The sequence below is a fragment of the Syzygium oleosum genome, unplaced genomic scaffold, assembly GCF_021117445.2.
Source record: "Syzygium oleosum isolate NSW1041296 unplaced genomic scaffold, Sole_v2.1 Sole_v2.04, whole genome shotgun sequence".
Classification (NCBI taxonomy): domain Eukaryota; kingdom Viridiplantae; phylum Streptophyta; class Magnoliopsida; order Myrtales; family Myrtaceae; genus Syzygium; species Syzygium oleosum.
In genome coordinates, this window is record NW_026607488.1 from 6,215,346 (window position 1) to 6,226,971 (window position 11,626).

Consider the following 11,626-nt stretch of genomic DNA (forward strand, 5'->3'; position numbering starts at 1 on the left):
TACAATAAATGGAAGGACTTGATTGAACCAATTTGACAAGTTTTAGGACTTGTTTGCACTTTCGTGATAAGTTTTAAGACTTATTTGCACTTTTTTAAAGTTTTAGGACTCAAGTGCACTTTCGTGATAAGTTTTAGGACTTGTTTGCACTTTTTGAAAGTTTTATGACTCAATTACACTTTCGTGATAAATTTTAGGACTTTGAATGCACTTATCCCAAAAGAAAAATAGTAAGAAAATGGAAATTGATAAGGTACTCTTGACTTGGCCACGAAAAGAGAACAAATTGAGCTCTTACCTCATCAATTTGCTTGAACTCTGAATAAAAAAAAAAGAGAAGATTCCGGACCAGGGTCCTTGTTTTTTTCTTTTAATTTGATTAAAACTTCATTACCAGAGGACCATGACGACCATGAGTCGCCACACAATTGACCTGCCATGAAGACAGGCCAGTACAAGCAACGACTTGCCATCGACTTTGCCTGCCCTTGAAGGCATCTTACAGATATTGACTGGCCAACCGAGAAATATACACACTTTTTATCAGTTTTTTTGGGACTACAAGGTCAACAACTACTGCTTTTTTAGGCCCACAACAATTTGAATGTCTGAAAAGCACCTGAAGCTGTCACAACTATTCAATTGTGCATAGCATCGGTACAGGATTAGTGCTGGTCGAACATTAACAAGTCCCTGTTAAATGGGTTGAACTTATTTTGCGGATAATCCAGATGGACTTTAATGTTGTCCCCGGTTGCCGTATTCAAAGGCAGTGGAAGTATCTATTACGAGGTTGGAGGAAAGCGAGTGAAGTGGACGGGTCATCATTGGTCTATGGCTAACTATTGCTGTTCACAGCTGTCATGGACAAGCACAGGATGCAATTTCGACAGTTCAGTACACGCGTGACGTGATGCACGTATAAAGAGCACTGAATATATCACTTGTAGGCTTGATCTTTTGATCTTACTGGAAAGAGAATTTCTGTGCACGAGAGAGAGCGTGGATGCCCAATGGTGAAAGAAAGGTGAGACTTGAGTAAAAAAACAATGATAATAAATGAATTTGGCTTAAAGGGAAATCTATGAAATCTATCGCATAAAGTTCATCGTCCATAACCATCACGATTTCTTTTATAATGCTAGAGATTAGCTTCTTCTTTTTTTCTCTGAGTTGTAAATTACTGTGCTTTTGGACTCAAACTTTTTGTTGACCTGCCTGACCTTGTTTTCTTTTTACCCATGCGAAGATTAATCAATATATTGGTATGATAAGCCACGTAACAAAAAAGCTTTATTTTTTAGCAAAAGGACCATATTCAACATCCGGTAAGCATCCACCACACTCCTTAGTATGTCAATTTTCCATATCAATCTTGATATACCTAACTTTTTATCTTTTCTGAAACGATATTTCCTTGATGTGCACCTTCAAGAATCAATCAATCCTGTTCAATTATACTCAAAAGGGGTTTCTATTGAGTAACCCTGTTCAATTATACTGAACAACTGAAACTTGTAACCTTCGTTAGACGCAGACAGGCACCAAAACTTGATCCAATGTCAGCTCTCAAGGTGACTTGCAAAGGTTATGAACTAGACTCCTCGATTGGGTCATCATATTATTCAATTTTGTGAGCAAGAAAAGTGCTGCTCAAAAACCGTATCATCCTTCGACGTAATAGTTCGAGGTTAAGTCATTATCTATCTTATCAATAAGCAGACCGTAAACTTTACAGAAATTGAAAGGTGCCGAACCGATAACTCCATCAGTTTCGGTTAGATACAACTCACGAAGTCTTTTACGCATTTCAGTGGCAGTTTGATGGGTGGTAAGGGTCTAGTCCCTAGGAGATGCATCTCCGAATCATTAAAAGCGAACCTAATTCATAGAGACCGCTCTGTATTATCAATGCAATCTGATCGACCCCAGGATAAGGAAATCTCAAACTTCTACAGGCAAATACTTGTTAAATATATTCAATATGACCGTTAGCCTCTTTTATACTTCATAGTACCCCTAAAGCTGAACAAATATGCTTGAGTGTCGTGTTTTGCGGGACTAAGGCGACTCTTCCAGTATTACCTCCCAAGAGAGTGATAATTAGCTGCTATTGATGCTAAATATCAGAACCTTGTTCTTGTTCACAGGCCTTTTAGTTTCAAAAGGAATTGATACCACTTGTATATTGAAGGCTGACTATCCTTTGAGCCTCCAAAATATTTACTTTTCCTGGGGATGTACCATTTTTGATTTCACATTCTACTTGCTAGCATTTAAACTTGGTATAAGCTGAATGGCCATGTAAGTTCAGAAGATCGTGCATACTAGCAATCAAGTTCATAAATTTGATAGGAATTTCAGCATCAGGATGACCAGAAAGAAATTGAGCCTTGTAGTCGTAATGCGTAGAATGCACAGATCGTCCACTTTCATGTTTCTTATTATGGCCATGATCATGAAGCCAAATTTATGCATGAACTCAAATCTCCAATAGGAAAGAATACAAGACCATCTCTAAATTATGCATCAACTATCATAGTTGAATCATCAACTTCTTGTGCTTAAATTTCCTTATAAAAAGGCACCCGCTGATGCTACAGACAGCAAGGAGGAAAAAATGTGATCACACTTTCAAAAAAATAGCTAAACCTCCAAAATTGGGTAAAAATTTCATATTTTACAGGCTAAAAGGCTAATATATGCAAAACATATACAGCAGAAAAAATTTCTTAAAGTTTCAACTTGCTGTTATCTTGGACCTGAAAGCCGAACTGCTGAAAGATTTGCATCACTATTACTGTCTGATGGTCCCGAAGAAGTACCTTCCTCATTGGCTGTTTTGAAAAGGGTCGGAAGGAAGCGAGAACCAAGTGGAGAGGAAGTCGGCGGCTGAGGGACTGAACGGACACCTTCAAGCATTTGGACGACTTTAGTCATTGACGGCCTCAAGTTCATATCTTCTTGTATGCACCACAAAGCAACTTTAATAGCAGTAGAAACCGTCTCATCGCTTTCGTCCGTCTCAAGACCCGAATCAAGGATCTCTCTCAGCTTCCCGTCTTCCATCATCTTGAAAGCATAGGAGGGGAAATAAGATTTCTCGGATGTTTGCTCAGAGTCGTAATTCTTTCTTCCACCAATTATCTCGAGCAAAACCATCCCGTAACTGTACACATCGCTCTTCTCGGATATGGCATAGTTGGTTATCCACTCTGGTGCGAGATAGCCCCTCGTGCCTCTGAGTGTTGTAAAGACATGGCTCTGCTCTCTAGTCATTAGCTTAGCCACTCCAAAATCCGAGACTTTGGCAAGGAAGTTATCATCCAAAAGCACGTTTTCTGGCTTTATATCACAGTGAACAATCTTCGCGTCACAATCTTTGTGTAAGTAGGCCAGTCCTTTCGCCATTCCAATCGCAATGTTATATCTCGTTCCCCAATCTAATGTGCCTTTGTTGTCTTTCTTAAAGATCCATTTATCGAGAGACCTATTGGCCATGTACTCGTATGCTAGAAGCCGGTGAGTTCCTTCCGCGCAAAAGCCCTTCAGCCTGACCAAGCGATGATGATGGATGCTTCCGATGATGCATACTTCAGCTTCGAACTCTTTCTTTCCCTGACCAATGCCTTCCAATTTCTTCACAGCCAATCTTGTCCCATCTGGTAGGACACCTTGGTACACCGAGCCAAACCCGCCTTGCCCTAGCTTCATGGAAAAGTTATCAGTCGCATCTTGAAGCTCTTTATAGCTGAAACGGACTGGCATTCCTGATAAACTCTCGAGAAATTTTTCCTCCTCCGAAGCCTCTTGAGGAGCTTCGGGCAATGTCGGCTTTGCCTTGGAATATCTGAATCCAGCATAAATCAGACCGAGAACAATGAAGAATGTGGAAACAGAAATTAGGACAACATATAACAGATGTTTCTTGTTGCGTCCGCTGTCTTGAGAACTGCCGCCATTAGTACCACCACCGGTGAGCACCTTAACATAAGAGACAAGTCCAGAATTCTGATCAGAACCCTGCAAGGCCCCAATATTGTCAAACAAGTAACAATCTCCAGAATTATTCTGATAAAATAATGCGAGACATGAACAATTATTCAGGCAAGAGGTCTTGCATCCATTGAGATCAGCATTCAGCGAGGGTGAGACAAACCCAAGCGCAAAGTAGCCAATTCCCTCCCCTGCATTAACGAGATCGATTGAAGCCTTCGAGTGATCGCCAGGAGAACCCAACCCCGAACTACAATTTGGATGAGAAGTGAGGACTCAGAGACACTGTCACATGTTACCAATATAACAGACTACACACGGGTCACAAGGCTCTGGCGTACTGCATGCATTACTGGGTATTTTCACGGGAGAATAATCAGGCGTTCCTCCACTGCCCAAGCTGGAGAACGTGATGATCCCGTCTTTTCCCAGGACGGCGATCCAAGTGGCATTAGGTTCGCTATCACCCGAAAAGGGGAATTGCCACAGCAAAGTAGAATCTCTCATCGTAGAATCTCCACGAATTCGCAACCATCGTGGCTGAGACTACTTGACAACCTTTTTGGTTCTTCAGATGTCTGCTGTCCTTCCCCATCGACCAGTATGGTTGAGGCGTTATATAACCAGCAGAAAGGATCATATCGCCAGATTTAATCTCGAGAGTGTAGGTCAAGTTCTTGGACCCGGGGCTCGTGAGCCTCATCCCTTGTGTAAAATCCTGGTTCGACAAGAGCGTATCGGTGGGATGGTTGAAACTCTGCCAAACCACTGTACTGTCCTTCCCGAGCATAACCAGGTTTCCTGAATCCCGCAACTCTATCGCGGAAACTCCTCTGCCGCTGGTATTAGTTGACCACACCGTGCTTCCTGCTTTCTGTAGAAATGCGTTGCCGTTCTTATCGAAGTCAAATGTATCAGAATTCGTAACCGGGTTGTCCCTATTTGCAGACCAGACTACGGTGTTGCTGCGGAAATGAACCACAGCTAACGAGTATAGAGTAGGACCGGAGGCCTGGACAAAGGCGAAGCCGAAAATCGAGCTGTCGATCGAACCCATTTGAGTCGCTTGAAATCCTGTGTATATCTTGTCTATATTTTGAGCACCCTCCAATGAGATGCTTGACAGCAAGACGACACAGAGCCACAAATTTCCAGCAACAGCCATTGACCTTGAACTAACAATTGTTCCACCATCAAGGATGAGAAACAAGAACTTCAATCGAAGGAAACATATCGATGGTGATACTCGAAATTCAAATGCTGAGGCTAACTGTGCCATCGATCCCATATCTCATCATTATTTCTTTTATATGATCAGAAAAAATAACCAGCTAAAAGACTTGGATTTCATTCCACCATGCTCCTCCTGAAAACCTTGAAAATGCTCTGCGAAGTGTAGAATTACAGATGAATTTGCAGCAACTATACAGAGGTTCGCTCATACCACCTAGTGATCGAATCAAAACAACCCAAAAGCCAAATAGAAACTCATTAATTTAGTTGAAAACTTTTTGGTAATTTGCCAATATAGTCCATCAAGCTAATTTTGGTTAGAAATTGCTGACGTAGATGCCGACCATCTTATGTAACATGACTAACGCTGACATAGACAATTTTTGCAATTTTCAAAATATCGTTTGAATTTTTTCATAATTTTTTTGTTTTCTTTTTTTTTTCCTTTCCTTTTCTCTTTTCCTTCTTCATAATTTGCCAAGATAGTCCATTCAGCTAATTTTGGCTAGAAAATGCTGAAGTGGATGTCGATCATCCTATATGGCACGACTAGCGCTGATATAGATAATTTTTGCAATTTTCAAAATGTTGTTTGAATTTTTTCATAATTTTTTGTTTACTTTTTCTTTTTTTTCCTTATTCTTCCATTGGTCGCTAAGCCTCTTGGATGGTTAATGAGGGCCGACCTCACTGGCCTCTAGCGAGGCTCGCCCTTGTAGGGGCGAGGTTGCCCAAAGCTGGCAAGGCCGACCTTTGCCGGCCTCTGGCGAGGGGCGACCTCTGTAGAGCCTTGCCCAAAGATTGCGAGGTCGACCCTCGCTGGCCTCCGGTGAGGCTCGACCTCATTTGATCTAACGAGGTTGAGCCTCGCTGGCCCTTGTCTGTGGTCGGTTGCCAACCATAGTGGTAGGCTTGCAACCAGCAGAGGAAGAATGAAAAGAAAAGAAAAGAATAAAAAAAAACTAGAAAATTTTTAAAAAATTCAAAAAGTATTTTGAAGAAATTGCAAAATTATTTCAAATCAAAATTGGCCGGATATACTAAATTAGTTAAATTGAAAGTTTATACTGAATTGGCATAAATGCAATATGTTTTACTTTTTGATAAATATATCTTACGAGTAGGCAAGTAAACTCGCACTTACCGCCACTATTTGGTCAAGGAAGAATCCTGCTTAAAAGTGCCTAATGGATAAAGTAAAAACTTTGAAGGGCTAATGACTTTTCATTGAGATGCCGTTAGAATACAATCCTTAGGAGTCCAACAAGCTGGCTAGGAATAGGAAATCCCTATTTGTCAACCTTACCATATGGGGGGGGGGGGGGGGGGGAGGGGGGCATGACTTGTTTCGAGAAGCACCGGTAGATTCTTATTCAAAAGGATATTCTTAGGGAGAAGAACAGTAGAAGTGCCAAAACTTATGTACAGCGCTCATTTTAATGTTAAAAGTTTTTTTTGGATCACTTTAGTGTCAAAATTTTTGAAAAACGATCACTTAAGTGCCAACTTCGATCAGTTTGACTGAAAATCCAACGTTATATTTTTTTTGGCAAAAGTACACTATAAGTGCCATAACTTGTGTACGGCGATCACTTTGGTGCCATAACTTTTTTCCAGATCACTTTGGTGCCAATTTTTCTGAAAATCGATCACTTTAGTGCCAAAGCTGACATGGCACGCCGGAAATATGATGTGGCTCTTTTTTATTAATATTCGATGCTGAGATGGCTGGCCGGAGCAGGCCGAAGAGTCCAGTAAACCCTTATAGCGAAAACGATGTCGTTCAACCTTTCTCCCCCAAATATAGGAACCCTAAATCGGCTAATTGGACATATTCCCCAATTACAAACCCTAACCGGCCATATTATTTCCTTGTTTTCCCGAAATTGACAGCCAAAGGTTACAAATGGATGGCAAGAGCTTGATCAGCGGCTCAAATTCGTTTGAACGAAGTGAAGAAGAAGGTCGGTTCTTTTGCTATTGTGGATTACCAAGTCCAAGAAGAACATCTTGGACTCGATTGAACCCCGGGAGAAGATTCCATGGATGCGCCAGGTATAGAGAAGGCTCGAAGTGCAAATTCTTCAAGTGGGTTGATGCGAAATTTTCAGATCGAGCAACAGAGATGATAGTGAAGCTACTTGAAGCTCAACATCAACCTCCACCTGCATTAATGGACGAGTTGGACGATGTCGACTCATTGCAAGCTGAAATGAAGTCTTTAGCATCTCTGGCCAACCATTTGAAGAAAGAAGTTCGAAGGATGAAAATCGAAAGAAAGTGTTATCGATTGTTGATTGTGTTATTGATATTTTTCATAGCCTATTTTATGGTCAAATGTAATGTCAGTTATGAGCAAAAGTTTCTTAGTCTACCATAATTTAAGATAGGTTTGTACTATGTACGTGTATTTGGCAATTTGTAGCTACGGTTGTGTTATTAGTTTGCTGCAATTTTTGTATGTAACAAGAGGTTTGCTGCAATCTATGACAAATGGAAGGTTGGAATTTATTGGTTCTCAATGTTGAGTTGCTTAGTATTTTGTTGCTGCATATTTTGATGCAGTTTTGCCTCATTGGCAGCATATTTATTGCATATTTTTGCTCATTTGCTGTCTTTTGCTGCACTTCCTCATTTGCAGCATATTTTTGCTCATTTGCTGTCATTTGCTGCACTACCTCATTTGCAGCATATTTTGTTGCATATTTTTGCTCATTTGCTGTCATTTGCTACACTTTCTTATTTGCAGCATATTTTACTGCATTTTTTTGCTCATTTGCTATCATTGCTTCACTTCCTCATTGGCAGCATATTTTTGCTCATTTGCTGTCAATTGCTGCACTTCCTCATTTGCTTCATAGTTTTGCTCATTTGCTACACTTGCTCATTTGCTGTATATTCACTTGCTCATTTGTTGTATTTTTTTCATCTGGTTAGATGGTTGCATATTATGGAGTAAGGCTCACTACTGAAAAATGAGGTCTTCGCAACTCTGCGTAGAAGAAATTATGAAGTCGTCACAAGTTCGGCGGTTGACATTTTAGTGCCAAATGTTTCTAATCGTGATCACTTAAGTGCCAGTCGTGGTTCAAAAGTGATCACTTAAGTTCTAGTCGTGGTTCAAAAGTGAGCACTTAAGTGCCAGTCGTGGTTCAAAAGTGATCACTTAAGTTCCAGTCGTGGTTCAAAAGTGATCACTTAAGTATCAATTGTGGCCGAAAGTTGATCACTTAAGTGTCATGCCGTGTGTTTCTATGAAAAATGGAGACTTTGGTTCCAACAAACCAATCTTTAAACCGAGATCATTCCATAATCAAAGCAAGAATCGTACCAAGACTTGCTCACCAAAGACCAAAACCACTCCAAACCATACTCATAAACTGATTCAAACAGCCCCCAAACCATATTCAATCACCAGCTCCAAACAACCCCTAAACCATATTCAAAACCGGTTCAAAATGCTTGCACCAGCACGTGCTGGCGTGCTGGTGCAAGCACTATACTGCACTCCCAAATATGACAAAATCAGCAGCTACCATACTATACTCCCAAATAGTACAAAATCAGCAGCTAGTACAAACACCATACTGCACTCTCAAATAACACAAAATCAGCAGCTGGTGCAAGCACCATATTGCACCTGAAAATAGCACAAAAAACCAGCACTAGCAGCACTAATTCCCACCCTCCCCACCAACTGCATCAGTAAGTTTCTTTGAATATTAACTTACTGATGCAACTTACAAGCACCCCACTACACCAGTACTATATTAAAACAGAACAAACACGTGTGCAAAAATATGGAAATCACAACCACCTTAACCACGGTAAACATCGAATTTAGTCATTACACACAACATCCCATTAGTCAATAACATTCCAGGACTACAAAAAATCAACCTCCTATTAGCCAATATGGTAAACCTCCCTAATTTCACAAAAACTAACAATCACCTCAACACCCTTCCATTAGTCAATAGTGATAAGTCCACCATTTCCTTTTCCTTTCAACGGCTTCTTGAATTGATTTATAATTCTTTGACTCTTTCGAACTGGATGAACTGCAGGTTGTTCTTCTTAAGATGCAGGTTCTTCAATAGCTGGAGCTGCTTCTTCTTGAACTGCTGGAGCTGCATCTTCTTCAACAACTGGAGCTGCTTCTTCTTGAATTGCTTGAGCTGCATCTTCTTCAACAGCTAGAGCTGCTTCTTCTTGAACTGCTCCAGCTGCATCTTTTTCAACTGCTGGACCAGCAGGTTGTTCTACTGGCCTTCTTGCTCGAGATTTCTTCTTAGGCGCAGCAACTATCTTTTTCTTACTGGTGTTGGTGGCTGTTTTGGAGCTGTCAGCATGTGCTGGTTGATCAGGAACTAGTGTTGAGTTTTTTGTTGGTGGCAGTTTACGAACACTCTTCTCTGCAGCCACCCTTCTTCTCTTCGGACCAGCTGCTTGCGATGTTGGTTGGATTCTTTTTGGTGCAGCTCTTGACTCTTGGCTTGGGCCAACTTGAGATATGAGAACCTCTGAACTCCTCCCAGGCTACAACATAATCATGAATGAGAAGAAGCAATATTGTCATAAAAGTGAAAAACTCACGAATGAAATGCATGAGATGTACAAAACTTACATGCAAAATAGTCATTCCAGTATTGAAGTCCGTATAAATTCCATAACCATATTGCCTTAATCTTCTGCCGAGGACCCCTCTTGTTTGATATGGTGCCTCACTTTGAGGAACCTGAGCTGCTTGTTCAGTTGGTTTTCTTCTCAACTGATAAGAACAAAACAATGTCAACTAAAGCCAAAGTCTGCTCACTAAAGATTAATACAAATACATATAGCTTACTGGATATTTTCTCCTAGCCTGTGCAACAGTCGAGGAGGAGGTTGCCCTTAAACCTGGGCCTCCGGTTGGCTCTTCAGCTGGTTCTTGAACTTGGCCTTCAGCAGGCCCTTCAGCTAGACAATCAGCATGCCTATCAGCTAGCCCTCCAGCAGGCCTTTCAGCAGCCCCTTCAGCTGGTTCTTGTGCTGGCGCTGCACTTGATCCAATTTGAGTCCCTCCACTTGGCTGTTGAAGCAACTGATGTTGCTTCTTCAAATGACAACCACTTTTATTGTGACCTACCTCACGACAATATGAGCATTTTATCTCTACACCTGACCTGCTCATCTTCTTACTTCTGGGCTCTCCCTCCTGCTTTCTTCGTCTCCTTTTAGGCCTTCCCATTTGTTTCTTAAGTGGTAAAGGATGAGGGGCTTCATGATTTGTCGGCTCCCAGAATTTTGTACTTCTAATAGGCTGCATCATGTGCTGGTACGCAGCAAGATATGTGCTTTTGTGGTAGTAACCATGCAGGTAATCCTTGGGATTTTGGTATTTCGCTTGGATGGCACAAATGGCATGTGTACAGGGAATTCCAGAAAGTTGCCAAGCTCGACATGAGCACTTTAGTTTGTCCAATTGGACAACATACTTGTCTGTTTTTTCCATGACCTCATAGCCATCATCTCCATTCCAGATAGGATGACAGAACCTACTACTCGCCAAGTTGTCATCCAATCTTTTAGCAATCCTAGGACCACACTGTCCAGTCCACTTCGCAGCCTCATCTCTTGTTTTTGCAGCCTTGTCATGACTATCACTCGAATATCCTCAAGCATGCTGATGAATGGTTTGCACCTCACCTCTAAAATTCTGCCATTGAAGGCTTCACTAAGATTGTTATCAATGATATCGCTCTTGAATTCTTCACTGAAGAAGGCCTTGCACCAATGCCTGGGTTCAGTTTGAAAAAGTGCTTCATAACCGTCCTTCGTCAAGTCAAGCAGCTGCTGTTTGTGAATTCTAAAATCAGCCATGTTGGTGCTCTTAGCTATCATCCAAAATTGCTTCTGTAGTTTCTCCCCTTTGTAGATCTTTGCCCAGTTTGCATATATGTACCTCGCACACATCCTATGTTCAAAGAAATGGCATCAACTCTCACTAGAGCGGGAAGAAGTCCCTACAAGAATTCATACATCAAGGCATTAATAAAGGCATGTGCAAGATAAAATGTCATAAATATTGTTTGTGTAGTTGCACCAGCATTACCTTTTGTTGGTCGCTCATGAATGCCCAACCTCCTCCATTAGTGATCTCAAGGTCCGCCATCAAATTTTTCAGGAACCACGACCAAGTGTCCTTGCTCTCTACCTTCACAACAGCCCAAGCAATTGAAAACATCTTATTATTGCCATCCCTCCCAATGGCAGCCAACAATTCTCCCTTGCACACACCCTTCAAGAAACATCCATCTAACCCTACGACTCGTCTACAACCAGCAACAAATCCCCGCTTGCATGCATCAAAGCAAATATAAATTCGGTCAAAGTTAGTCCCATGGTTAGGCAGTGG

At 41.3% G+C, this 11,626-nt stretch overlaps 1 protein-coding gene and 1 pseudogene across 1 annotated transcript; both read right to left on the minus strand.

The window, feature by feature from the left end:
- Positions 1–2,405: 2,405 nt before the first annotated feature.
- LOC115666739 (G-type lectin S-receptor-like serine/threonine-protein kinase SD2-5) lies at positions 2,406–5,161 on the minus strand (annotated as a pseudogene).
- Positions 5,162–9,032: 3,871 nt separating this feature from the next.
- On the minus strand, positions 9,033–10,764 carry LOC130138098 (uncharacterized). Its single transcript, XM_056311110.1, has 3 exons — positions 10,076–10,764; positions 9,857–10,000; positions 9,033–9,768 (listed from the first exon to the last, which is right to left on the minus strand). The coding sequence occupies exons 1-3, from the start codon at positions 10,721–10,723 to the stop codon at positions 9,307–9,309; spliced, it is 1,254 nt and encodes a 417-aa protein (XP_056167085.1). The 5' UTR covers positions 10,724–10,764; the 3' UTR covers positions 9,033–9,306.
- Between the last annotated feature and the right edge of the window lie 862 nt (positions 10,765–11,626).